General features: G+C 44.2%; 1 protein-coding gene across 1 annotated transcript in view; it reads right to left on the bottom strand.

The window, feature by feature from the left end:
- CDYL2 (chromodomain Y like 2) overlaps window positions 1-27,752 on the bottom strand; it is a 558,585-nt gene that overhangs the window by 116,995 nt on the left and 413,838 nt on the right. Inside the window, exon 4 of the mRNA XM_085637362.1 lies at window positions 368-540. Coding sequence (XP_085493488.1) covers window positions 368-540 — 173 coding nt within the window. The remainder of the gene's footprint in view (window positions 1-367; window positions 541-27,752) is intronic.

The following is a 27,752-nucleotide window of genomic DNA, read 5'->3' as shown; positions in this document are numbered from 1 at the left end:
TGAGACAAGAGATCTAAGTGGAGCTCTCCTTAATGCACCTGCTCTTTCATATTATGATTGCTCCTTGCTTATTCCTTTTTTTTTTTTACCAAATTGTCACCACTACTAATAAAGAAAACAAATAAATATTTGAACGGAAGGTTAAGGGGTTAATAAACATACTTAAACTAACGCATTTTCTGCTGAGGTACATTATGCATTAAAAATAAATGTGAAAATTGTCCATTTTAACTTTTGAAATAATTCTTGATGGCAAATTAAGGAAAGAACGAATTAAACATTTTATACCGAAAAAAAGTCCAAGGCTTTACGGTCTCAAAGAACTGTACATAATTCCGAAAAGTAATAGCATGCAAGGATGGATCACCTTATAGATTCCGCAATGCGAGCGCTCTCCTTTCTCCTGTCACTAGACAACCTGCCAATGAGATAAGTGTAATCTAGGCCACTGCAGAAGACGCTCCCGACAGCACTGAGCAGTAAGAGCTTGCTGTCATCTGCTGATGCATTGCACAATGCTCGGCGAACTTCCTTCATTATCTGTCAATAAAGAACAATATGTTATAATCAAGAAGAGAGAGGAGAACTAAAGAGGCTAGTCCGTTTCCCCAGTTTATATGTTAATAATCAATGAGAACTAGCTCTTGTTGAAATTGTTTGTATGTCTGCGGGTGGGGGAAAACCATTAGGTTTTTATGAAGGCCCTCACCCACCAACCTAGTTGGTGGCATGCTTCATCATTGGACCCCACCCGAGGTTCCGAGTGTACCTCAGGTGTGCTTCGACGCCAGATTACTGCGGAGCGGGTTTTTTGGTTCGTGAGGGTGCTGTGGGTGTGCTCTGAGTGAGGTTTAAAATACTGTCCTGGGTGTCCCAAAGACTTTTTTAATGGTTCATTGAGGGTCCAGCAACTTTGCGCAAGTGCACATGGTCCTGGCCCCCGGCTGAGCTCCATGCTGAGTTGTTCGCTATAATCAGGTGTACAACCCGAGAGGAAACACCTCTTGCACATATAAGCACCGTAGCGTGTGCTTTACACACAGAGCACTGACAAACTCATAACAACCCCTGTAACACCCCACACATATAAGGTCCTGACGAAAGCCAGTAGAAGAAAAGGCCTGGCTGAAACTAGTTGACCGCACAGGACGTCGGAGGCCATAAGCCTACTGTGCACGTCCGATAGCCTTTGTTTTTATTGACTGCCTGGGGCCCACCATTAAAACAGTCTTTGGGACATCCAGGACAGTATTTTAAACCTCACTCAGAGCACACCCACAGCACCCTCACGAACCAAAAAAACCCGCTCCGCAGTAATCTGGCGTCGAAGCACACCTGTGGTACACTCGGAACCTCGGGTGGGGCCCAATGATGAAGCATGCCACCAACTAGGTTGGTGGGTGAGGGCCTTCATAAAAACCTAATGGTTTTCCCCCACCCGCAGACATACAAACAATTAAAACAAGAGCTAGTTCTCATTGATAATTAACAATAAAGAACAATAGACATTCACAGCCTGACCAAAGAGCAACGACTTTAAACACAACATTACAAGGACGGTTACATTATTTAACTTAGCAGTCGGACTGATGATTTTCTTTGTCAGTGTGAGCCCATGATTATCATGAAGCACTTTTACTGCACATCACTGCTGACAAATGTGTTTGAGCAAGTGAGACAGATCGAATTGAAGACGTTTATGTGCAAGGGTTAGTGTGGCAGTTTTGTAATGCATAGATGTGTGCACTGGGATGTGACTGTTTTTTTGCTTCTGGCTGGCGTGGTCGACATTTCGTATGTTACTGGTGGAGGCAACAGTGGAAATTGAAACTGACTAAAACGGAAAGCTGACTGGCCGCATGTGGGAGGGGACCGAGGTGTGAGGCAGGAATGATCCACCAATATGGGCCCACCGTCAAGATCCGCAGTCTCGGCGCCAATGTCTGTCCCCAATACTTAACTCCCTGATGCAGCTTCTGGCAGGAAGAAATATAGAGATCAGTAGGGATAGGAACAACAGCAGTTTCTTGGTGACAGGGCGTCACCCCCCACCTGCTGTGGCGCTAATAAAGAAAAATCAAATGGCAATGAAATTATCTCATTGCCATTTTATTTTTCATGTTTAGCATTGCAGCAGCCTGCAGCCGGGATTAGTGTGAGCTTTTTCTCCTCTGCTGCTGATTGGCAGCAGAGGAGGACTGGAGGGGCAAGATGGACCCTAAAAAGTGCACTTGTTACTTTGGCCAGCTCTCTTGAGCCGGCCAAAGTGACATGCACACTTTGCAGCTCTCCACTCAGTTGTCTTAGACAGCTGGGTGGAGACCATGCACAGGCCTAAAGGGCCTGAAGGAAAGATCAGCCAGGACGCTCCATTCAATCCTGGCACTGCTCTCATGCCGGTGAGAGTAGCGGCAGGATTGATTGGTGGAACTTTCTGGAGTCGGGAGCCCACGGCACTGATGGAGGAGGGACCAAAGAGGACGTCAGACGTGCAATAGGCAAGGAGAGTGACTTTATTTTTTATTATTTGCCACTCACCTTGCCTGCATGCATGCATGCAGGCACCCACCCGCCACGTAGTTGCCCGCCGGCCCTCCCGCCCCTACGGTGCACATAGGTGCCAGATGCCCCTGGAGAGGGGCCAATGTAAGGAGCGGCAAGCAGTAAAGACCAGCAACGAGACAACTATTGTAAAGATCAACAAGCTACTCTCCAAGTCAATCAATCAAAAATATCTTTATTCGCCACATTTCTGAAGCATAACAATTTCAATATAAAATCAGTGCAAAGCATACAGAATACATACAATTATTCATGCCACAATATTACATCCATAGATATATATAGAATTATAATATTACCTTTTTACTTAATTTTGTAAGTTGCCAAATAAAAGAGGCAACCAACCTGCATATCAAAGGGCTATGTCTACATTTGAAAAATGTAAAAAAAAACTTAAGAGAATTGGCAATAAAAACTTTCTTCTGGGTATTTGACAAAAGGAGCAAAAAATATAATGAAGTTGACTGAACAGAACTACCATCTCAAAGGCATAGGGTCAGGTCCGGTAAAGTGCTGCATTTAGCAAGAAACCCAAACAGCAAGGGTAAAAAAAATTAATCAAAACCATGTGAGGAAAAAATTGCTGCTGTCGAATTAGGACATAAGAATCAGTGGAATTGAAGTAACCCGAGGAATGCAGCAGGTTGTGTATTGGATCTGCTAAAGCAACAGTGAATCAACTGTTCAATAAAATGGAGGGAATTAGTACTACTATGAATGTTATGGTTGAATTTGGAGGGATGAATTATACAGGTATCCACATAGGGTGGTAAAACAGACCCCAAATAAAACATGCAGCCCTTGTGTATCCTCCTCAAAGATGGGAAGGTTAATGCCAAGGCTATTGGGAAACACAGCATTAGCTAACACTCTACAACAATATCTGGTTCAGTGACAGAAAGGGACATGCCTGGAGTAAAATCAAAGCCTGAGAGTCACCAATTCCAACAAGACTTAAGGTGTACTTCCTGTAAGTCATTGGGACAAGAAAATAACCAGGTGCTGGATAACCAGGAGTCTATGCAGGGGCGGCTCCTCCGCAATGGCGAAGGAGCGCCGCTCTACTGGCTCTGAGTCAGCAGGTGAAAAATGAAATGATTAACTAAATCATTTTATTTTTCATATGCCGGCTCTGAACCAGTGTGTTCAGGGAGGGGTCATTGGTGGAAGGAGGAGACTATGTGCACTCTCTAAGTGTGTATATGTGTTTGGCTGGACATCTCAGGTTGGCCAAACAAACATGTGCAATTAGGTTTCTCCAGCATGGCCGCATTGAACAACCGGGCTGGAGAAACCCCACAGACTCCCTGGTCTGAGCAGAGCGTCTTTTCAGCCTGCTCGGACCAATCCCCCCCTGCTGCTCTCAAAGCATGAGAGCAGCGTTGGGATTGCACAGGGAGTCTCTCCCAGTGTATGCTGGGAGCCTGGGACCAGGAAGAGAACACGGAGGGAAAGAGACGTGAGGCGGCTGCAGCTCCAGGTAAGAGTTTATTTTTTTGTTACTATTAAACAAAAATAGGATCATTCAGCATCTGCATTTACACCTCAGCAACAAAACTACCCAGCTATAGGAGGGCCTGAGCAGCAAATCGCAGAAGGAAGCCATTCATCCACTGCCAGTGGTCCAACAATGACTAGATGCAGGATCTATTCCTCCGGCTATCTACCAGCTATTCACCACCAACAGAAAACAAGCATTTACAATGCAACGGTCTCGGCATTGTTAAAGTTAGAGCTATTGGCATTGCTCATGACAATGCAGTTTCTTTAAATGTTTTAAAAACAAAAACATAAACAAAAATAATGTCATGAGCAATGCCAATAGCTCTAACTTTACCAATGCCGAGACCATTGCATTGTAAATGCTTGTTGTGATATATACTTGAGTGATCAATTGGGCTGTGCTGCTTTGAATCCCTTGACTGCTTCTGGAGAGTTTAGCATGGTGTGCCGCCGGACAGGTAAATTTGCTGCTTCTGTCATCGCATCCAGATAAATAATACAACAATTAACATTACATGCACAACAAGTCAGTTGTTAGGCGCAAAAACTAAATAAGCAACAACTTTGCCTTGGTAGATAACATTAAAAAAAGCTTCAGTTCTGAAACAGTGAGACTGTGATAGAGCTATAACGAGTCTCTTTGAAATTACATTAAACGCAGCAAAGGGTGGTACTGCTGCAGAGTTGTTGTATTTTTCCCACCCCGAGGATGAGGGCAAAAAAGGAGAGTTCGATAGTGACTCCTCTCATCACCTGCTTTTTAGCACCGGCAGGACCTGGCCCACTTAAAGCCCTTACTGTCCCTTTAATGGCGCTGATTCTCAGAGGTGTATTTACGGCGTTGCTGTCCTTGGAGCACAGTGCGGTTACTGTCCCTTTAAATACTCTGCGGCTGTGTGGAGCAGTTCCCGTACTTTTCTTATGATAAAGATTCTATCCAGCGCCTATTTTTTTTAATATGCCGAAATGGACGCGTATGCAGTGCGATTTTGTCGCACTGCATGGATTTAATCCTCCCTGCTCGTTTTACTATTTAATGATCGTTTGGCAGCAGCAGCACTATGAATAGCTTTGACGTTCAGGGAGGGAGTATTTTTTTCTCTCATTTCGCTCCTGTCTGCATCTAACAGTCTCCCTCCTAGGGCTCTTAGTTACAGTGCAGCAGCCAACCACCGGCGGCGCCTCCTGCAGCCAATCACCGAGACCGGGGAGCACCGTCCGTGTTCAGCTCCCGAGTCCCGTGTTAACTCTCTGGTGACATAAATTACGCGCGTCTCCAAGCCTGGATAACTTTCATCGGACCAGCTGGAAGTGAAATTCGAAGGAGGTGCAAAGTGCAGGTCCCACGCGCCATCTGGAACCAGAACTCATTAACGGTTCTGTGGACGGAGCTGGGAGTGCTTTCTTTGACGCAGTTCCGGACTAACTACGGATGTATCATGTTGGGGACTTTTGAGCTCTGTCTCAGAGAACCAGTCTGGTGCCACTGGTGCCCCGCGGCGTAACCGTACTGTTGCGCTCAAAATTCTGCTCTAGTATACCATTTCAGCACTTACAAGCGAAGTCGATCAGTCCACGGTTAATTCAGGGAGATGGCGTGGGGTCTAGAGAGTTAGAACGCTACCAGACAGACAATACACGTCCAGCCAGTGACAAGGCCTGGCTTTGCCCGCCACCGTAGTTACCAATGCAAGCGACATCTGGAAGTCTGGGGGTGGGGCTGTTACGAGTTGTACAATGAGAGCCCATTTCGAAATGAAAAACAAGGCAGAGCAAAAGGCACACCACCGCCTTTCTCCGAGGCAGAGCAGAAATGCCTCGGAGAAAGGCAGCGTCCTTTTCGGATTCGGGGGCGTGTTTTGCTGTTGTCTCCTCCTTGAGACTTCTTGAAAAAAACACGCCCCCCGATCCGAAAAGGACGGGGCCTGTTTGGAATGACTGACCTCTTCTCCAATGGCTGGCCAGCATTCAAGAGGCCAGCCAATGGAGAACAGGGGAGAAGAGGGGCGGGTTCAAGCCCCTCTTCTCCAAGTCATTAAATCTCCGACTTCCGGTTCTGCCTTTCGGCAGACCGGTAGTCCTCGACCTAAAAACATGCACAGGTTATATTCTTATTAAGAACAATAATCATAAGCCTATAGATAGTGAAGTATGTAAAAGTTTACACCGCTGAGAAGCAGTTCCCAGTAAGGACTGATGAGATTCAAATAGTGGCAGCCCAGACATCCCAAGCGGTAGATGACCAGGAGAAGTCACTCATTATTTTACAATGGAAGCTCCAGGATCATGGAAATCAACAGAGCTGGAATAATCTATGAATGAATCAAGGGGATCGAGGAAGGTGCTGAAGTCTCTGTCCTGGGGAAGTGTATCATCGAGATGTTTCAGCAAGCCTTTGCTGAACTCACCAAATGTGATTTTGATATGCAGATCCAACATGCTCATATTCTTCCTTGGCACAAGAAGCCATACACAGCAAATGCAGCAACACTACACAGTACCTTGGGGGGCGAGGAGAGACCAAAAGCAGTTTTGATACTTTCTTGATCGTCATTTGGTCTTACAAAAAGCTTGTCCAAATAATCCTGATAAAGTCAGAGATTGCTTTTGTTTCCACTAGGTCTGATTTCTGCCAAAAATATAATTGTGAGGCTCTGCAGATTAAGGCAAAAGATCACCTCCCTCAAAACTATGGGTGCACATGCTAAACATCAAGAGGATGAAGTACTGCAGATTGTGCGCCAACTGACCTGTTTTTGCCCATCTGATATTAAAGCACAGGAACTACTGAATGCGTGGAAATGATAGTCATAATTTAATAGGGTATTACCAAAACATCTAATGAAGCCAATCTGGGATTGTTAGTAGATTCTGTACAATTTATAGTAGTTCAGTTTCCACATATGATTGTTTGCAATTTGATTGAAGGAATGGGGATAAGCAGTGAAAAGTGAAGGGGCAAGAGGCAGACTCTAAGTTAGGGGAACCCATTTGGCTTCAATTTAGCACAGTCAGGTTATTGGATGTCTTTTTCTTGGGAGTGGGGGTAAAGGTGGATTCTGCAAGGGTTGGTTAGCTGAGGAGGAGTGAAGGTCAATCATCAGGGAAAAGGTAAGAAAAGGATGAAATTACTTAATTGAAATTCCAGGAAAATAAATAGGTATCAGGATTCTGAAGGCTCAAATGGTTATGACTGAAGTCTATATAAAACCATGTAATGTAAAAGGAATCAATTTGGCCCACAAAAGACAAATGGACTAGATGAGGCAAAATGTATAGCAGTATCAATAGTGGGTTTAAAAGAAACTCATTTCAATGCAATACCACATTACTTATGCATTGGCATCAAATACACAGCAGAATGTGTCAGTCCTGCAGCTGGCTTATTGATGGAGTCTGGTACTGGCAAGTCCTTTGTATAATAGTGATTCTATTGACTGATGTGACATTCACATTCCTCTGGCCTCAAAGTGCTCATCATAGTCCACTATATATGGGTCAGAAGAATCACATATATTCATTTTCTTTTGCCCAGAACTCACCACTTAAGAATGATAAATTATTATTTGTGGGGATTTTGACTGCCCACTAAGCAGGATTAGAGATGCAAGTAAACACAGACCTACTAGTATGAGGAAAGTTAGTGAAGATATATAGATTAGTAGATAACTGGCCCTTTCTGAAGGGGAATGACCCACGCTAAGCATTTTAATCGTATCCACATGAACAGTATTCCAATTTAGATATATGTTTATGCTCTGAGGAATTAGTTGCATAGTTTGAACATGGCTGAATCCCAAAATTACATCAGAGCAGAATCTCCTGATCCTACTGATCAGGTTTGATTTACGTAAAGCTGAGGAGAATCAATGGACATTTGATTGTTCACTCTTACAGGGCTCCCAATACAGATGCAGGATGAACTAGATATCCAATGCTTTTTTGGATATTATCCTATGGTTTGCCTCTCTTCTGGTTATATGGGATACCCTTAGCCATTGTGCGAGGGCCTACCCTTCAACATGCACTTGAAAAGAATGTAAAGACAAAATTGCAAAACGGTACAGGAGTTAAAGGCATAGGCATTCAAATATTGTGAACTAATGGATATCGACAGTGAAAGCTGAAGAAAATGAAAAACAGAAATAATATACAATCAATATGTGAAAATGATGAGCAAATTGGTCTCAGGTAGTGAATCTTTCACTTCAGTATTTCACAGATATTATCAAAAACGATACACTCAAGAGACTAATGAAGAAGAGGTAGCCATAGATGCATATATAACTAAAGTGGGGACTTACAACTCATTGGTTTTCTTTCATTGGGAAAGGCAACAGGACAAAATCAAATTCTGCCAGAATTTTATCTTTGATTCTAGCACCGATAATTCTATTTTCGATGAACATGTTTTTGTTACAGGCAAGATTTTTGCTTCCTAGAACCGCACAAATATAGTTGTATTTTCTTTAAAAAAACAAAAAAGATCAGAATTAAACATAGTACATTTCAAGTCAACCAATTTTGTTGATTAATGCCAACACCAAAATGTATTCAAAGATCTTTGAATACACAATGGACTTGGAACAAATCTTTGACTCTTTGGACGATCTTTGAATGGTTAGCTAATGTGATTAACAAACTCCTTTCTCCATGCCACTATGGATTTATCCCAGATTGGGATGCAAAAAACATAACAATGGACCAGTCACATTGCTTGACATCACACAGACACTCTGTAGACCTTTGTATTGATAATGTTAGATGTACATTATCGTTTGGTAGTGTTTGCTGGTGTTTCAGCTGGTGTGTCATGAGAAGAATTGTGTTCGGGGAGATGCTGAATAGATATATATAGGTGTTGTATCAAATTCCAGTCTCTAAGATTCTCATCATAGTTAATCAATCATCTCCTCTCAGAATAATTAGAGGAACCTCTAGGGAGTAGTGCCTTACATCGCCATTATTATTTGCTCTCTAGCTCGACCTTCTTGAGGTAACTAAATGGAGGTAAGGGTAGCAGACCAGTTCTCTATTGGTGTTGACACCAACATGTTTGCAAACATAGATGATATTTCAGTGCTCACTGATAAGATGGCTAGATCTATGAACGCCATAGAGAGCGACCTAGCAATCTTGGGTCAACTATAAAGGTATCATGTGAATGCTAAAAAAAAATATCTAATTTTATGTAAAAAAAAGTTTTGTTTCGCAAGATGCCAGGGTTGTCTTCACTTCTATGTGTTGAGTTATTTGTACTACTTCAGATATTACTGATTTAAAGTTAATTATGAATCCCTTCTGAAGAGATTTGCTAGCAATATGAGGGGCTGGATTGATTATCTATTGGTATGATCGGAAATGACAATGCTGCCCAAATCATTGTATCTATTTCGATCTATACCTCTTTAATCAAATTAAGAACTCTTTGGCAGAATTGACTGAAAATTCAAGCTTTATCTGGGGCTACTGTAAACTGTGCATAGCATTAAGATGCCTTAAATTCGCAAATCTGAAAGGTAGATTTACTCTCATAGAAGCAGCTGTAACTCATCTGGGCAGACTTTGAGACTTGTATGAGTAATCAGGAACTGACAATCAATGAGCGTAAATGACCAGCACTTTCTTACCAATCCAGGATGAATATATTGTGACATAAAAAAATCCTTTCTCTTTTTTGTTCTTTTTTATCATTGTTTTATCTTCTCCAGTTTGCTTTTCAATCCCGTTATAAATGAAAATATCAACTGTGTAATCTCTGTTTCTCCAACAAAAAAAACCCAAAGAGACAAGGAGACTCCACAGCGAAGCTCTACATAATGACATCATGTTCTGCACTGTAAGTACCATTATAAAAAATAGGGCTACCATTCAGAGTTGGACCTGCGTATATTGATATTTTAAAAACAATGGTCCACCGGGATTAAATGCATAATAACAAAGAACATGTTAATTGAAGTAATAATCAGCATATTTCTCTTTCTGCTGAATTAATTTGAACAAGTTAGAAATGATATGCTTAAATGATATTTGAGCTAAGCACAGAGATATGTGCATATAACTTAGATCTTAAACAAATTAATTTAGCGAAAGAGAACTTTGCTCATTTAGGGCCTTATGTAGGTAAATTACATTTACCGATTCTTAAATACCGAATTTTACCGATTCGGTATTTATGAATCGGTAAATGTAATGTAGGTAAAAAAATACCAATTCGGTAAGTGTCGGTATTTTAGAATCGGTATTTACCGATTCGGTAATGGTAACTTGTTTCCCATTGATTCCTATGGGCCAGGAGGCCCATAGGAATCAATGGGAAGCCAGTTACCATTACCGAATCGGTAAATACCGAATCGGTAATGGGGGGAGGCATCATCATGGGTGGCAGGGTGTCACATTGACACCCTGTTGCACCCCTGATTCGTCCATGTGTGCACATGTGGCGCACATACATGCCCTAGGGGCATGTATGTCTGCCACATTGCACACTTCACAGTGCACAAAAATGCATTTTTACACCTATTCGTCATTTACCACCAACTTTTAGTTGGTGGTAAATAACGAATCCCCACACCCACCACACACTCCCCCTACATCTCATTTCTGTATTCGGTATTTACCGAATCGGTAAAATTACCGATTCGGTAATTTTACCGATTCGGTAAATTACCGAATACAGAAATGATCCCCCTACATAGCAAAAGCCTAAATACCGGTCGGTAACGGTATATTTACCGAAAATCGGCCGTTACCGACCGGTACTGGGCTACCTACATATGGCCCTTAGTCTCCAAAACACATGCCCTCATGAATACAATTTTATAAAAAAAGATCTTATTTATTTAGTTAAGGCTTTCTACAGCATGTGCCACATCATGTCGACATGAGGGCACATTACAGCCAAGTGGAGAAAGAGATCTTGGAAAAAAAATCCACATCTGGGATAGGCATACATAAAAAGAGAGATGAATTGCAAAGTACAGTTTTAGGTCAAAGTTATAGAAACTACATTCCATAGTAAATTGTCTAAATGTTATTGTGGACTCAGTGGGGCTGAGTCACAAAACCATTTATGAGTATGGTAAGTAATAATACAGCAGTACTCATTTAAACACTCTTACATGCCTCTGTGAATCAGCCCTGAAAATTCAAGCTCTCGGTTAGTAAAAGTGCAACGAGGGCCGAGTCCTTTCTATTTGTACTAACTGTATATGAATAAATGCTCCAATTTTAGATGTTTTGGGCTGAATTCACAAAGTCATGTAAGATTACTTAAAAGTAATGCAGTGTCAGGAATCTGGGTCAGAGACTACCAGAGCAGACATGGATTACAGGGTGAGAGACATTGGGTTACTGGATGAAGGGGGTTGAACCCAGTTCAAGCAAAAGTCACAATTCTTCAGGATAATTCACAAAATCCACTAAATTAACCTGTGCTTAACCTCTTGGCATAAATGCAGTCAGTCTCAATGTGGAGGCAATGTGTAAAGTACTTCTGAAGCACTCAAACAATAATAAAGTGAAAACACAACACTAGAAAAGCCCCACATTTTGAAAAAGAGTACATTTTAATAAATTATTTGACACCAAAATGAGAAAAGTCCAATCAGTAGAACTTGAGTTATGAACTTTTCATGTTTTTAGTAGATAGGTAGAAATATCTTTATTCGATTCTGCAAAAAAAATAATCATGAAAGCACATCAAATCGTACAAGTTCAACCAATGATATTTAATCACCTGTTATAAAACCAGTAACAATTCTAAAACATAATTACTTCCATACGGTTGAGTTAAAAAAAAAAGCCTATCCCTTAAGACGATACTTAGTGTTATAGTGTTAGGGTATGTCCAGAGATCATGTCACAGCTGTGTTGGTGTACATGATGCATTACATGCATGATCGAGGTAAGTAAAGTGCCATGTGCTATGTTTCATAATTCTAATTACAATTTAAAAATGTAATTACCGGGATGAGTAAGTGATACCAATAATTAAAAACTCGCCCAATCTAAAAGAAGTAGTAATATAACTACAAAAAATGAATACTCCCACATACAGAGCAACTAAAAACAATTCCCCAATCCCCTGAGGGCTTGCTTGGTAAAAGGCTATGACCAGATTCATCTCTCAGCTGGGTCAGTATCAGTAAAATATTATATGAGGTGCCATGTGTGAAATTTCATCAATTTGAATACTGCAAATAAATTCAGGTTTAAGAATGGGATCAGTGAATTTAAAAACTTAAAATCTCATAAAACTCCCCAATCTAAAACTAATGAATCTCTCTGAATGTTCCTGGACAGTGGGTAGAACATGAAGACAAGCGCTTACTGTGTTTTTTCTAGATGGTTCAATTGTTGCTCAGTGATTTCATCGTCCTAAATCTCAGTCTCCATGCATGTAGCAAATATCTAGACACAGCAAAAGTTATAAGCACTGTACAGTCACTTTTTAGTATCCTAGTGACCTCTTTCAGATAATTTGCAGCTAAAAGCAGACAAATTGGTATTAACCAATTTCTTCTGATCTGCATGTACCTGGAACAGAAGAATAAAAAGTGTTCTTCAGTTTCCTGATCACCCTTGAATGCAGGACAGCTGGGCAAGATATTAGCACCCTCCCATTTTCTGCAAAAACTGTTAACTGGTAGGATGCTATACCTACATTTTAAGTATAAAGATTTACCTAACAGGGGTTCTATACAGTTCAGAAATTCTTGGTGCATGTTATCTTTAAAGGTCAAGAACCTGCTTGTCAGCTCTCCTGCTGTTCCTTTGTTTAACCATGTGTCGTTCACATAAAGCCAATATCTCTTTTTAAGGATGGGGAAAATCCTTTTTTGAATGCTACTGGGATTTGTCCAGAGACCACTCATACCCACTCTATCCAACCAGCCCTTGATAAAGTTAAACAACTGTATGCTCCCTCTAGTGATTCTTTCAGGGGAAGTGGTGTGTTTGACCATATACGGATCCGGCAAGCAAGGGGCCTAAAGGCAAATCGCATGAGCGACATTCCTTAGACCCAGGTCCAGACGCATCCGTGTCCGTGAGGCGTTCCAGGGGAGTTCCAAAACTGATCTCATAAATGAATTTTCTGTGTTTACTATGGGACCTACATTGTTGTGGCCCCATAGCTCTACCCCATAAAATGTGTTTCCGGTGCCCTGAGCTTGGTAAACTTGAATTACTGGAGCCAGTGGTCTGAAAATTGAATTTCTTAACTTTTTGACTAGGGCAGTGCCTACCTGTTGAAGTGAGAACTGTTTTTTTACAATTTGTGGGGCCCATGACTGTGTGCTGGTCAACCTTACCCCCGGGTAGTCAAATTACATCACCTCCTCTAGTACGGTTGAACTCATTGTTATGCTCCCCCTAAAAGACTTATGTCGATTGAATGCCATGAATTTTCAAAGTATCTTTTTCTAAACCGAATTCTTCAAAGGCCACACCGAACTGATCCACTATATTTTGGAGCCCCAGCAGGGTTCTGGAAACGAGCAAGGTGTTATCTGCGAAAAGCAGTGCAGACACTGCTTGTCCAGCAAGCTTGCGGGGGATCGTTTCTACAGTTTGTTAGTGATTTGATCAGATCGTTGATATAAAGGGTGAACAGAATGGACGCAAGGACACAACCTTGGCGCACTCCTCCGATCACCTTAATCCGGTTGGTCAACCCCCCCGCTCCCCCATCTGACTAGGGCATAATTATCTTTATAAAGTCTAATGACGATCTGCAGTAAATTTCTCGGGACCCCCATTTTTTTAGTACTGCCCAAAAATTCTCACACGTGACTAAGTCAAATGCGGCTCAGAGGTTCACAAACACAACATATAAGTGGTCATTTTTTTCGATTGTCAAGTATTTCCATAGGATTAGTAGAAATCGGAACAGATGGTCTATTGTTCTTGTGTTACCGCTGAAACCTGCCTGCAATGCTGACAGTATATTCCCTTCCTTCATTGAGACGAGGAGTCTCCCCTGCAAATGCCGGCAGAATATATTCTGGCAATATCAATGAGACTGATGGGCCTATACTTTGCTGGGTTGCTTTTGTCCCTGTTTTTTAATATGGGTAATACCTCTTCTCCTAACCAGGAATCCAGTATTTCTGCTCCCTTTAATATGGCATTAAAGCTGTGAAATAAGATCACACCCCAAATTCCAGGTTCAGAGCGATAAAGGTCACCCGGGATTTTGTCAAGGCCTGGCGATTGACCCCATTGCGGAGTGGCATTTGCTCCCTGTGTTTTTTCCGTAATAAAAGTAAGTTGATCTATTTCCTGATCTGCAGCGGGGTACACAACAGGTGCTCGAGTAGTGTCGTTTGGACCTGCGTATAGTTGATCGAAGAGATCTTCCAACATCTGTGGCTGGATATGGAAGTTTTTCTCTGAGACTAGATTTTCCGACCCTTTACAAATCAAATAGCAAAATTGTTTACTGTTTTTGGCTTGCACCAGGACTGATAGTTCTCTCCAAAAACCTTTGTGCCAATTCTTTTTTGCCTCAATTTGGGTGTTTTTGCATACCTTCCTTTTCGTGGCAACCATAGTTCTTGAGCCTGCTTGAATAGCTCCCATCAGATTTTGTCGAGCTAGTTTACAGGACTAATTTTAGTCAAACCTAGCTCCTAAAAGAGCAAAGCACGAACGGCAGACATGTAGTTGCATGACACCGGGTAAATGTAAAAAAAATATGGCCGACCGCGATGGAGTGCATGTCGGATACAAGTAGTGGATTGGGCCCGGTCCGCGCTTCCCTTCGTACTTAGGGGAAGTTTTGAAGAAAAAGTTCTGAGATGGTAAAGTTTAGCTGGGCAAGGCTACAGGTGGTGTCCAAGGAGGAAGCGCTCTTGTCGGGGAGCCTCTGGACGAAGTCATGATAAAGATTTCCAAGATTTGACTTAGTATGTTTTTCAGAAATTGAAAGTCTCCATCAGAATAAGCCAGGAGGGTATAACTGGCAAGAGTTCCAGAAAGCTAAATACGCCTTTTGGTGAAGGACAGCTGAATAGAATTTTCTGCTGTGGAGAAGAACATATCGGGAGCTATTGCAGACAGGCGATGTACCTTGGGCAGATAGATGAGCAGGTTGGTCCCCATCCTCCCTCGTTCTCAGAGCAGTTTTTAGCCAAAAAATCTCCAAGTCCCAAGTTTGGGATTTTGGCTATCTGGGCATATTTAACACCACAGCCAGGGGTCCAGAACTGGAGGGGCACCAGATTGGGGTTGAGGACTCACTCTGGTTGGGACCAGGTTTGGGTTCAAGGTGGTGAGAACCAGTTAAGTCCCTGTGGCTCTGAACAGGAGCCCAGCATACTAGCCCTTGGAGTCACTCTGGTAGTCCTGGGTTCAGATAATGAAGCAGGGTACCAGCAGAAGGGGAGGCCTCGGAGTGTTCAAGGGAGGCTCCAGGCAAAAAAAAACCAGTCCTTATAGGCATAGCAAAGCAGGCAGTGTAATGGACAACAAATCAAGCCACAGAAGCAGCATGCAGTTCTCCGAGAGTCCTTCTGCAGGTCTCGAAAGGTAACTGAAGAGAGGGTCTGAGGGTTCTATTTTTATACTTGGTGCCTTCTATGAAGTAGAAGATGTTTTAAGAAGTGTTCCTTTGAAGTCATTCAAATGTCCAGACTCTCCTGCCCCGGCTACGGGAACAATGCAGTGGTAAAAAGCCCTTTGTGTGAAGGCAGAGTACAGCCAATTCAGTTACAAGTGGGGCTGTGTCCAGCTCCGCCCCCATCCTGCCAGCAGATGGTCCATTCAGGCCGACCTAATCCTTCAATTGTGTGACTCTATGGAAGGAATTCACAAACTCCAAATGCAACTACACCCAGTCATGAGACCAAGGACAGACTGCAGGCCTCAAATGAGAAAGGGCAGGAACATGCCACCTTTTTAAAGGGGTATTCACATTTGTTATTCACATTTGTAATTTATGATCTGACTTTACTATTAAAAATGATTTTTAATTTCAGTCTCAAAGATATCAAACATGAAGTGCTTATCTGTTCACAATCAAAAGTTAGTATTTATTAAATGTAATAAGGCAACCTAATGTTATCCTATGAGACAGGGACACCTTACAGTTGTGAAAAATAAATTTAAAACTTCACTGCCAGGACATCTAAAAATTGAAAATTCATGTACAATCGTTTAATTACAATGCACCCTGCCTTACGGGCTACCTAATGCCTACCTTAGGGGCTAAATAGATAATAAAAGGAAAGTTTAAGGCTGGGCCAGGGGGTTATATTGCTAAGTCGAACTGGCAGTTTAAATCTGCCTTTAGGCTGTAAAGGCAGGCCTGGGACATGTTTTAAGGGGCTATTTAAGTGGGTGGCACAATAAGTGCTGCAGGTCCACATGTAGCATTTAATTTACAGACCGTGGGTATATGATATAATACTCTACAATGGATCTATATGTAAATTAAATTTGCTAATTAGGTGCAAGCCAATTTGACCATGTTTAGGGGAGTGAGCACAAGCGCTTTAGCATGGGTTAGAAGTGGTAAGGAGTCCTAGGGCCAGCATAAACGCATTTCATAAAAAATGGAGGTAAAAAGCCAGAGGTTTGGGGGAAGACACTTTAAGGCTGACAGGTCTTATACAAGGCCCAAAATGTAATAGGGATCTTTAGCCACTGATGTCCTACAACCCCTGAAGTGGAGCCCTTTATTGGGAAACAAGTACCCCTTTTTTGCAGTGGTATCTTAGGTTAGTGAGGCAGAGCAGTCTAAGGCATTCTCACAGGAGGTGCTGTTTGCTAGAGACCCAGCATTCAGAAACGCAAGAAAGAAGACTCAATAAATTGCTTTCAAGTCATTGCTCTCTCTTTTAAAAAAGAAAGGTGCTTTATTTCATACACCACAAACTAATACCACAAATGTACAATTATTCCCACAATGGCAGGTAGAAATGCCTAGGGTAAAACCATTTAAAGGGCCTCACAATTAACAGGGGGCACTTTAAAGAAATGCCCAGTAGATAGGTAACCGCCTAAACATACAGGAGGCACCTCTAATGGTCTGTGCACCAGCAAGTCCGAAACATAAAAATCAAAATAACTCCTCATGTGCTTAGATCAATATAGTGGGTGAAGTCAATAAAAAAAAAGAGCAGTGATGGCTTTGGCAGGGTGTGACCTCAACAGTCAAAGACAACATTTTAAAATCAAACATAGTGCAGTCAATACTGAAGCCTTTCAGGATGGCATTACCTTTCTAGAACAGCCAACAATATGCACAATTATTCGCTGTTAATACTGTTACTGTTAATAAATAGTTCAATGTTCCGTACTGTGCAGTGTATGAGCCTTTCGTCTACATTTACACTTGCTGCAAAGCTGCCCGTGGGCTTACAAATAAAGGTCTTAGTACCCCAAAGCCATAAGACTAGGTTTCTTACTTTAAGGGACGGTCAAAATTAAACAAAACTCTTCTAGGGTCATGGTCTCAGAGTCCCTGGTGATGGTACAGAGAACATACAAGAGGGGCTCATTTGGAGGTTTGAGGAGGGCACCTGCTCTTCCTGGATAGAACTCAGCACAAAGCAACTCTTTTCTCAGTGCCCATGCCTTCCTCAGGCACTGTGGACCAAATATGCAATCTTGGAAAGGTTGCGTAATGGCCTCATGGTGCAAGCATTACAATAAGCTGTCATGGCCCTCTGAGCTGCCTTTGATGTGGCTGTGGGCTTTACACTAGTTCCCCTTTGGATTGTTTTTCTTAAATTGGAGTGTACCTGCTACTCCTTGGGAGCACCTGTGTTGTCATAGCCCAAAGGCGGCGCAGAAGCCTAAGCAAACATCAATCAGGTGGGTCCCCCTACTGACACAGATCGTAGAGCAGGAGTGAGAGTCTGCTTCTGTTGTTTCCGCTAGCAACCAGAAGTGGATTCGTATTGATATGCACTCCTTCCTACCCCAGACATGGGAACGGGAAGACGAAGAGAGAGTATGGCACATCACAGAGCATCCAGGGCTCATTCACTCACTGGAAGCCTTCCTATGCAGAGTGCAACAAGGATCTATACTATTCCTCCTCCTCCCGGGCACCCACTATGGGGAGAACCAAAAATCAGTTCATGGTATGCCTCATGCTGACCCACTATATGGTTGCCTTGGGGAACCCACTCTATCTAGGGCTGCCCAGGGGTATTTCCAGGAAACCTCTGAACATATTAAGCTTCTCTGGGCCCAGTATTTTTACTGATTCTGCCCCGGAACAGCCTAATCCCCCCAAAAAACATCTTGGGCACTTTTTGCCATATTTAATGTTGTTTTAGTGTTCTGATTTAAGCGTTTGCTCTTTAAAATCCTGCAATTTTCCTTGAGCCGATATTTACAACTGTTTTCCCTCTGAAAATGGAGAACTCAAGGTGTGCCATCCTGCCCTTTTGGCTCCTCATACACTTCATGTAAGACTCCTTGGCTGTATCCAGGACCTGCTCCTCTCCTGGGACTTCTCTTTGTTTCCTCGGCCTAGCCATCAAGTAAACCACAGCCAGTGGCTTGTTTGGGTCCTTAGCATTGACATGGGACCTCAGTGACCACACCCCATTTATTATCAGTGGCAGGTACTGCACAAGCATACACGTACACTACTCTAAACTAATAGCAGCCTTGCTGTCAGATTTAATGGTATCCAGTGATAGTAATTTTCATATTTTCGATAATAATTATTATATGTTACATAATTTGATGGAGAAAGGATATAGTGTGTATACTCAAATTCATTCAATAAAAAAACCAATCCCAGATTAATATTTAATACACCTATAGTGCTTACAAAATGGTATTTCACAAGATAAGAAGTCTCAGGTGGCCCTTTAAAACATCAAGAAAACTGATTTTAGACCTAAGCCTAAAATTTGGTGTATACTCAATGGAGAACTGAATATATTGTCTGCAATGCCTCAATAATCAACATATACACATTAGGTTTAAAAATGTTATCTAGGTATGTTATTTGCTAGTATTTAAGTTTAGGATATTTTCTAATGTCATCTATTGCCCAACTCATCGATATTAAGACCTGGACCTGTATCCTACGTATTTACTCTATAAACCAGCTGCTTCTTCTCCCTCTACATTCCTTCTCACCAACCCTACACCTTGGCAAGAAAAACTCTAAAATATGCATTGAAATATTCCTAGCAAATCTAGAATGAAATCAGCAGGAGCAGAATACCGCCACCCTCCTGAGGCTCAGCCGGGAGATAGATTTAGATTTTGTTTTGCTCATTTGCACATTGAATTTTAAAACTGTTGTAATTGTTTTAACAATACTTGCACCTACCTGACTAACCCCTGCCTGAAAGCGTCCCCAGCAGCTGTTCAGCGCTGAGAGGGAGAGAGAGCAGGAGGCTTGTCAGGCGCCATTAACCTCGCGGAGGCGAAGGCCACGCCCCCCCCCCGAGGCCACGCCCCCTTCCCGGTGTATATATAGAGCGCTGATCCACGAGCGCACTAGAATACCGCCACCCTCCTGAGGCTCAGCCGGGAGATAGATTTAGATTTTGTTTTGCTCATTTGCACATTGAATTTTAAAACTGTTGTAATTGTTTTAACAATACTTGCACCTACCTGACTAACCCCTGCCTGAAAGCGTCCCCAGCAGCTGTTCAGCGCTGAGAGGGAGAGAGAGCAGGAGGCCTGTCAGGCGCCATTAACCTCGCGGAGGCGAAGGCCACGCCCCCCCCGAGGCCACGCCCCCTTCCCGGTGTATATATAGAGCGCTGATCCACGAGCGCACTAGAATACCGCCACCCTCCTGAGGCTCAGCCGGGAGATAGATTTAGATTTTGTTTTGCTCATTTGCACATTGAATTTTAAAACTGTTGTAATTGTTTTAACAATACTTGCACCTACCTGACTAACCCCTGCCTGAAAGCGTCCCCAGCAGCTGTTCAGCGCTGAGAGGGAGAGAGAGCAGGAGGCTTGTCAGGCGCCATTAACCTCGCGGAGGCGAAGGCCACGCCCCCTTGCCTCCCCATAACAATGTGCATTTACCGGAAGCGCAGCGGACGAGCGCAGCGGGCGCGACGATTGCAAGCTCGTCTGCGCTCGTCCGCGCCGAGTCCGTGCCCAGGGCCAGCACCCCTGCTTCACGGCTCTCGGCCCCCATTCTCCTTAGCGTAGACACCCTCCATAGCCTCAGGGGCACCACCAACAGATTGTGTCAGCATAGCTACCAAGCAGACAATTTACCATCTGTCTGCCCCAAATGCCACTCACGCCTTAAACCGAAAGTGTCATCTGAACTGCTATATGACTTCCGCATGTTCCTACTGAACTGCCGCTCCCTCCCAAAACACAAAGAGGAGATTGCGCTTCTTCTCGAAGAACATACGCCAGATATATTATTTTTAACAGAAACCTGGCTTTCCCCTGGCGCGGAGCCAGCGGTTATAGACGCCCTCCCACCAGGTTTCCTAATTTCACGGCTAGACCGCCCAGAAGGTAGAGGAGGAGGCCTAGCGATAATCCACAAACAGCAACTCCACTGTCGAATGGTTCCTGAAACCATTCTGGACTGTGAAAGTCTCTCTTTCAATATTGAACTAACACCTAACAAGTGCCTTTCTGGCTCCCTTATTTACCGCCCCCCAGGCCCCCCTAAGCAGTTTCACGTCAGCCTCCCTTCAAGCGTGGCCGAGCGCTTATATGCCACGTCCAACTTCATCCTGCTAGGAGACTTTAATTTTCATTTCGAGTCAACAGCAGATCTCACGGCGTCAATCTTAACAGATGACCTTGCGGCCCTACGACTCACTCAACGAGTCATATCCCCCACTCATGAAAAAGGCCATTTGCTGGACCCGGTCTTCAGCAACTGTCATGACCTTCTAACCAGCTCTCCTATTCCCTTGCCCTGGACGGATCACTTCCTTATTCCCATTAGTTGGTCCGCGCCCAAACCCCCTGAACCCCTACCCACTACGAGAATCATGAGAGCTTGGTCTCGCTTAGCAGTCGACAACTGGACTAGTAAACTCACAGAGAATCTACCCCTGATTGAAGATAAACCTGGCATAGCAAACCAAGCATATACCAACTGGATTACTAATTCGCTTGACGTCGTTCTCCCTAAAAAGGAAATTACGTTCAAACGCTCGCATAAAACAGCTCCATGGTATACAGATGTTCTCAGAGAGAAGAAGCGTCTCTGCAGGAAATCAGAAAGGCACTGGCGCTCTGACTACTCCGCAGTCAAAAGAACCCTATATCGCGAAAGCATCAGTGAATACAAATCACTGATAAAAGCAGCCCAGGCCACATATTTCTCAGAGAAAATCCTGCATGCCAAATCTAGACCTAAAGAAATCTTCCAGATCATTAAACAACTATCCAAACAATCGCCATGTCTGCAGGCGGATAAGACATCCTCCCATTGTAACAATGTTGCCGAATTCTTTCATCAGAAAATCAGCTCCATCTATTCTGCTTTCTCGCCGGAAAATTCCACCCTCTCAGTCACTCCCCCTCTCCCCACAGTCTCCCCGCCCAGCCCACACCTACCTATGCTAAACCACTTCCCCCTTCTGGACTTAGCATCTCTCGAGCCCTTAGCACGGAAAGTAAAATCCGGGTCTCCGAATGACCCAGCCCCTCCAGACATAATAATGGCTGCCGCACACACGACTCTCCCCATCATAAGGGAGGTCTTAAATACCTCCATCTCCTCCGGTACGGTCCCAATAGCGTGGAAGCGGGCTATGGTCAGAGCCCTGCTGAAAAAGCCTAACCTGTACTCCGCCGACCTGAGCAATTATCGCCCCATATCACTGCTCCCATGGCTAAGCAAGATCCTGGAGAAACATATAAACCAACAACTAATAAACTTCCTAGAAGCTCATCATCTACTGGACCCAACTCAAACAGGCTTTAGACCGAAACACGGGACCGAGACCGCTCTCCTCATGGTCACCGAAGAAGCTAGACATATTCTGGATCAGGGAGGATCAGTGGCAGTGATCCTCCTTGACCTCAGCGCGGCCTTTGATACGGTCAGCCACAACACCCTGCTGTATCGTATGTCCCAGGTCGGCATTAAGGACAAAGCCTGGTCCTGGTTCCAGTCATTCTTAGAGGATAGGTCCTTCCGCGTGTTTGACGGTGAGTCTGTCTCCACTAGCAGGCCCCTGAAATGTGGAGTCCCCCAGGGTTCCTCTCTAAGCCCTGCACTCTTTAACCTGTACATGAGGCCACTGGCGGATGTCGTCCGTCCTTTTGGGATTAAGATCATCTCCTACGCGGACGACACACAGCTAGTGGTCTCCCTGACGCAGGTTGCCAATTCTTCAACACAGGGCAGGCTTAGAGAGTGCCTGGAGGAAGAGAAAACCTGGATGTCCCGCTCATCTTTAAAATTAAATGGAGACAAAACCGAGCTGATGCTCCTCGGGCCCCCAGACCTCAGTCTCCCCACCTCCATGTGGCCACCTAGTCTGGGCCCTCCACCTACCCCTAAAAATAGCATCAAGAGCCTCGGAGTCTGGCTTGACAGATCTCTGTCCTTTAGTACGCAGGCCACAAAACTCTCAGCAACTTGCTTCGGCATCATGAGGATGCTGAGGAGAATCCTTCCTCTCCTTCCTATGGAGGCCAGACAAACAGCTGTCCAAGGTCTAATCCAGTCGCGCCTCGATTTTAATAATGTACTTTACCTCGGGGCCCCGGAATACACTCTGAGCAGGCTTCAGATGGCCCAGAACTGCGCAGCCCGCATCCTACTCAACATTCCTCGCAGACAGTCAGCTAGGGCCGGACTGATAACCCTTCACTGGCTTCCAGTGCGCCAGAGAGTTATGTTCAAGGCCATGTGCATAGCTCATCAGTCCTTCTGGAACACTGGCCCCAGTATCACTCAAGATCTAATAACCCACTACACACCCAACAGAAGTCTACGCTCGAGTCAGACCTTCCGGGCAATAGTTCCCAGGATAAAGAGATCCAGATCCGGAGGCAGGTCTTTCTCACATAACGCCGCGAGGGCCTGGAACGCCCTTCCGCTGCATCTTAGAGCCAACCCTAACCTTCTAGCCTTCCGTAAACAGCTGAAAACCTTTTTATTTCACCCAATCTAACCTACCCCCCCTTCTCCCCACGGGTGCCTCAGTCTGGTCTTACGGTATTCTTAGCGCTTGCACGCCTCCGGGCAGCAATTCGCGCTCTACAAATGCACATCCAATCCAATCCAATCCAATCCAACACTAATATTTGTTTTATATCTTTGGTTGTTTGAATGGCCACACCGGTCTACACGAAAAAAGACATGTTAGGGCTTTGTGGAAACTACATAATCACAAAGTATCCAATTTACATTGTACTGAAGGAAATTCTTTGCCTGAGGATGGCAGACCTCTACTCCCACTTGTGCTGCATTTAATCTACATCCTGGCAGGCCCATGTACTATTGTGAATCTCATTAAACAGATTATTTGTTATCATAACTATTAAGAGCTACATGACCTAATCATCTCTGTCAAATGCCATGCTCTCTGAGGAGTTGAATCTTGGCATGGAAGTTTGGTCAGTAAGTAATTGGAACTTAATGGCTGCACAATAGGTTTTGAAACAGATAGTACAGGAGTTTGGAGATCTAGTCTGTATGCAGAACCCACAATTAAATACTTATTTTTGTGTGTGTGTGTGTGTGTGTGTGTGTGTGTGTGGTGGGTGTGCGTTGTTTTCTTTGCCACATCCCCATATATTTAATAACAAGATGATTTCCTCCCCAGGTCAGAGCATAAAAATCTGTTGATTATGATACGGCCAGTCCTGCCATGAGGAAGCCCCGCCACGTTGTAGTGGACAAATGCAGATGCCAGCCGGCGTGCAGCTGTTCAGGGACAGGAAGTACGCGGTGAAAGTTCTACTGTGCAGCTTTGATTAACGGGACACTCTGCTAACCCACTGGGGTTTTATTTTTCTTTGATGTGGAAGCGCACACACTACTCACATGAGAACGATTACCCAGCACTACAGAGACCAACAGGCAGTGCGACTGTCTACGCCCACTGGGGCGGGTCTCATGAACTACATCATGTGTTTGAAGTGGTGCGAATGACAAATGGATTTTGCCCAAGATTAAGTGCGTGGAAACACAAAACGCGTCGGGCGCAATGAACATCAGGGAAGTGTTCTGTCTTCAAAGCTGTAGCTTTCTCGTATTAAAGCGTGAAAACGTACCTTCCTGTGTGTTGGCTTCCTTGAGGGGACACTCTTTTTGTTGTGGATATATATACATATTATTGTCAGTCGTCAGTAGGTAGTTATAGTTAGGGGCCTGTTTCCATAGGGAAGACATTTTTGGTTTTGCCAAACACTTTGGCGCCGTATGATGAATCCTTAATACATTTTTTAAAGTAGTACCCACCTGAGTTCAGCTGCTGTCTGGAAAGTTACATGTTGCTTCGTCAAGTGAGAGCCAAGAGAAAAGGGGATCCCAAAATGTGTTTTCCCTATCCAATTCCCCATAGGGATTTTAGACACGCCTACAGCTCGAACCGCGGGAAGGAATTGCACCAAATGTGGCAGAAAGCTAGTAGAAAGTTGGGGCCGCTATTTTATATAACGGGACACGGTCCCGGGGGCTGAAAAAAATCTAAAAAGTATTAGAAGGGGTCAGGGTAGAGGTACCCTGACCCCATGGGTGCACTGTAGGATGCTCTAAGGGACCCCTTATGGGCCACAAAATGCCCAAAACTATTTTTTACCCACGGGAAAAGATTTGCAACTTCTGCGATGCTCAGCGCAACTCCCTGTGTACAATGGCAGCACCTTTGCGAATATGCAGGTTATGCCCGCCATTTTAAGTAACTGGACATGGTTCTGGGGGGGGGGGGGGGGGGGGCGGAAAAAAAATCTACAAAGTACTGGAAGGGGCCAAGGTAGAAGTGCCCTGACCCTATTAGTGTAATGTAGGGGTCTTTGAGGGACCCCTTGTGGGCAACAAAATACCCCAAAACTATTTTGTTTTTACGTGGAAAAATGTGCGAACCCACCACGACACTCAACGCAGCCCCTGTGTACCACCGCTATGAATTACAACCAACAAAATGTAAAATAAATACACTCACTTAGGCACTAGTATACCCATTCACAGACTCAATCTGACACTTTCAGACCCACTGATAGACCTACTCACACACTCACAAACCCACTTAAAGCCCCTTTCATACACTCATGCACCCACTCACAAATTCAATCAGACACTCGCACCCACGCACACACCCTCCCAGATACACATACTCACATATCTACTTAGACACTCATGTACCCACTCACAGTCTCAGACACCCATACACTGACTCAGATGCTCACACACACATTCAGACCCACTTAGACACACACACATAGTCACAGATCCACTCACACACCCACTCAGTCACTCACACGCCCACTCAGTCACTCACACACCTACTCAGAAACATACGCTCCCCCTCTCTAATCCACTCAGACACTCATGCACCCTCTCACAGACCCACACAGGCACTCACATATGCAATCAGAGACCCATACATGCACTCACACACCCACTCAGACACTGACACACTCACTCAGAGACACACTCAGACACTCCCACACATACTCATTAACCCATTCCCACTCACTCCAACTCACAGACCCATTCACACTCACACACCAACTCAGACACATTCACACATTCTCATACCCACTCACTCACACACCCACTCAGATACTCATATACCCACTCACAGACCCACTAAGACACTCTCGCACCTAGTCCTAGACCCATTCATAAAGTCTCACACCCACTCACAGACCCACTGACATACCCAATGAGGCACTTATGCACCCACCCACAGACACTCACACACCCACTCAGACAACTCATGTACCCACTAAGGCACTCACACACCTAGTCACAAACCCATTCACACCCACACCAAATCAGACACTCTCACACCCACTCACAGACCCACACAGACAGTCACAGACCTACTCACAGACCCACGCAGACTGTCACAGAGCCACTCAGCTGATTCCCAACAGATTTGCAACTTCAAATTAAAAATTAAATAAGGGATCAAAAAAGAAAATGAACAAGTGTTTGAGAAAAGGGATGGCTCTTAGAAGAGCCTTTGTGTTGATTGTGGGTAGAAGAAAAGTACACATAAAACAGGATGCATTCTTTCAAGTTAAGGACCACCCTATTGCCTTTCTCTGTGAAATAAGCTCTGTCATCTCTATATATACTGTTGATGTCATAGTGTAAATTGTTGTTGTATATGGAGCACACATTGAGGTCTCGGAGGAATCCAGAAATAGTTGTATTGACATGTTTCCTGGCTTTGTCTATCTGTGGACAGAATTAGTTTGACCATTTCCATTTCTGCCCCTGTCAAATGTTAGAGCGCACCAAAGCAGTGTGAGGGAAGAGTGCCATTAATTGACCAAAGTTATCCTTTATTAGGATTTCCAGTTCTATCCCTGTCAGTGTGCCTAGGTCATTGCCACCACAGTACACAATCGCGAGATGTGGATGTTGGCAACCCACCATACTTTCATCCAAAGGCAGCAACTGATGCCACTTTAACCATCTCTACCCATCCCAAGTAATGTCCACATTTGGCAAACCCATGTCTGTGTCAATGCCACTTTTTCTAGCATACTCTGACCCAAAACACAAAGCTATGACCCACAATCCATAGTCTAACCATTTTAAAGGCAAGGAGCAGTAGCACACAGGAGAAGGCTTGAGATAGCTGAGCCAGTGTTCAAAATGAAAGGCAGTTAAAATGGAGAACAGGACCTACTTTAACAAAACATATTTTATTTGATGGTGCAAATATGCAAGTAGGTAACATTAGGTGGCAATTTTAAAGGAAAAGCAAGTAGATCTGTGATTGGCACCAGAAAATGTAAAAAATAAAAATAAATGATATGCTATATTGGTGTCACGTATCCCAAAGGGGGGAGGGGGGGAATACTTTTCTCCAAAGTAAGCGCTCAGACACTCTGTAATACTTATAGGTTCTGTTTTGTTTTTAAGTCTTATTGTGGACCACAAGGAAAGTCCGGTTTGCGGGAGCTGCTCCGGTTTTTCACCAGTTCAAGGAAGGTCGGGGGTAGGGATTCCCACTCGGAGTTCCGTGGTCGTCCAGGCAGTCGGAGGGAAACAAAACACACAAAAAAAACAAGCAACGGGTCAGTGGATAATAGTTAAGATACCTGATTACAGGGAGGGGAGAGTGAGGGACTACTGAGCGCCGTGACCACGTGGAAACCAGAAGTGAAATGTCAAGCGGTGTCCACCCCACAGAGCTACCCGTTCCCTCCCCATGATTTAGTGAGCCCCTGTAGACGATGACGTACCTGCTCCAGCCACTCTTCTCCTGGAGTGTGGAGGGGCGAAGTGCGGTGTAGTTGGCCTCCGGGCGTATCTCTGCTTTCAGGGACCTTTGTGGGACTTCAGGATCACCAGCAGCCAGGCAAACTCCAGAGGGCTTCTTAGGCGTCTTCTTCTCATCCTCGTTCGTTCCCGTCTGCTCCTCGGTGTGCGCACCTGCACTCCCAGCTACTTCCTTCTTCTTCTCGGCATCTTCCTCTGATAGGAAGGTCGAGGCTGACATCACGCCTCCAGACTCCTCCTCTCGTCCTCTCCAAGGGAAATTAAAGGGACCGTCCTCGTCCCGCACCTGGAGCAGCAGGAC

Source organism: Triturus cristatus, chromosome 12 (genome assembly GCF_964204655.1).
Source record: "Triturus cristatus chromosome 12, aTriCri1.1, whole genome shotgun sequence".
Classification (NCBI taxonomy): Eukaryota; Metazoa; Chordata; class Amphibia; order Caudata; family Salamandridae; genus Triturus; species Triturus cristatus.
This window is presented reverse-complemented; position numbering and strand designations above follow the sequence as displayed.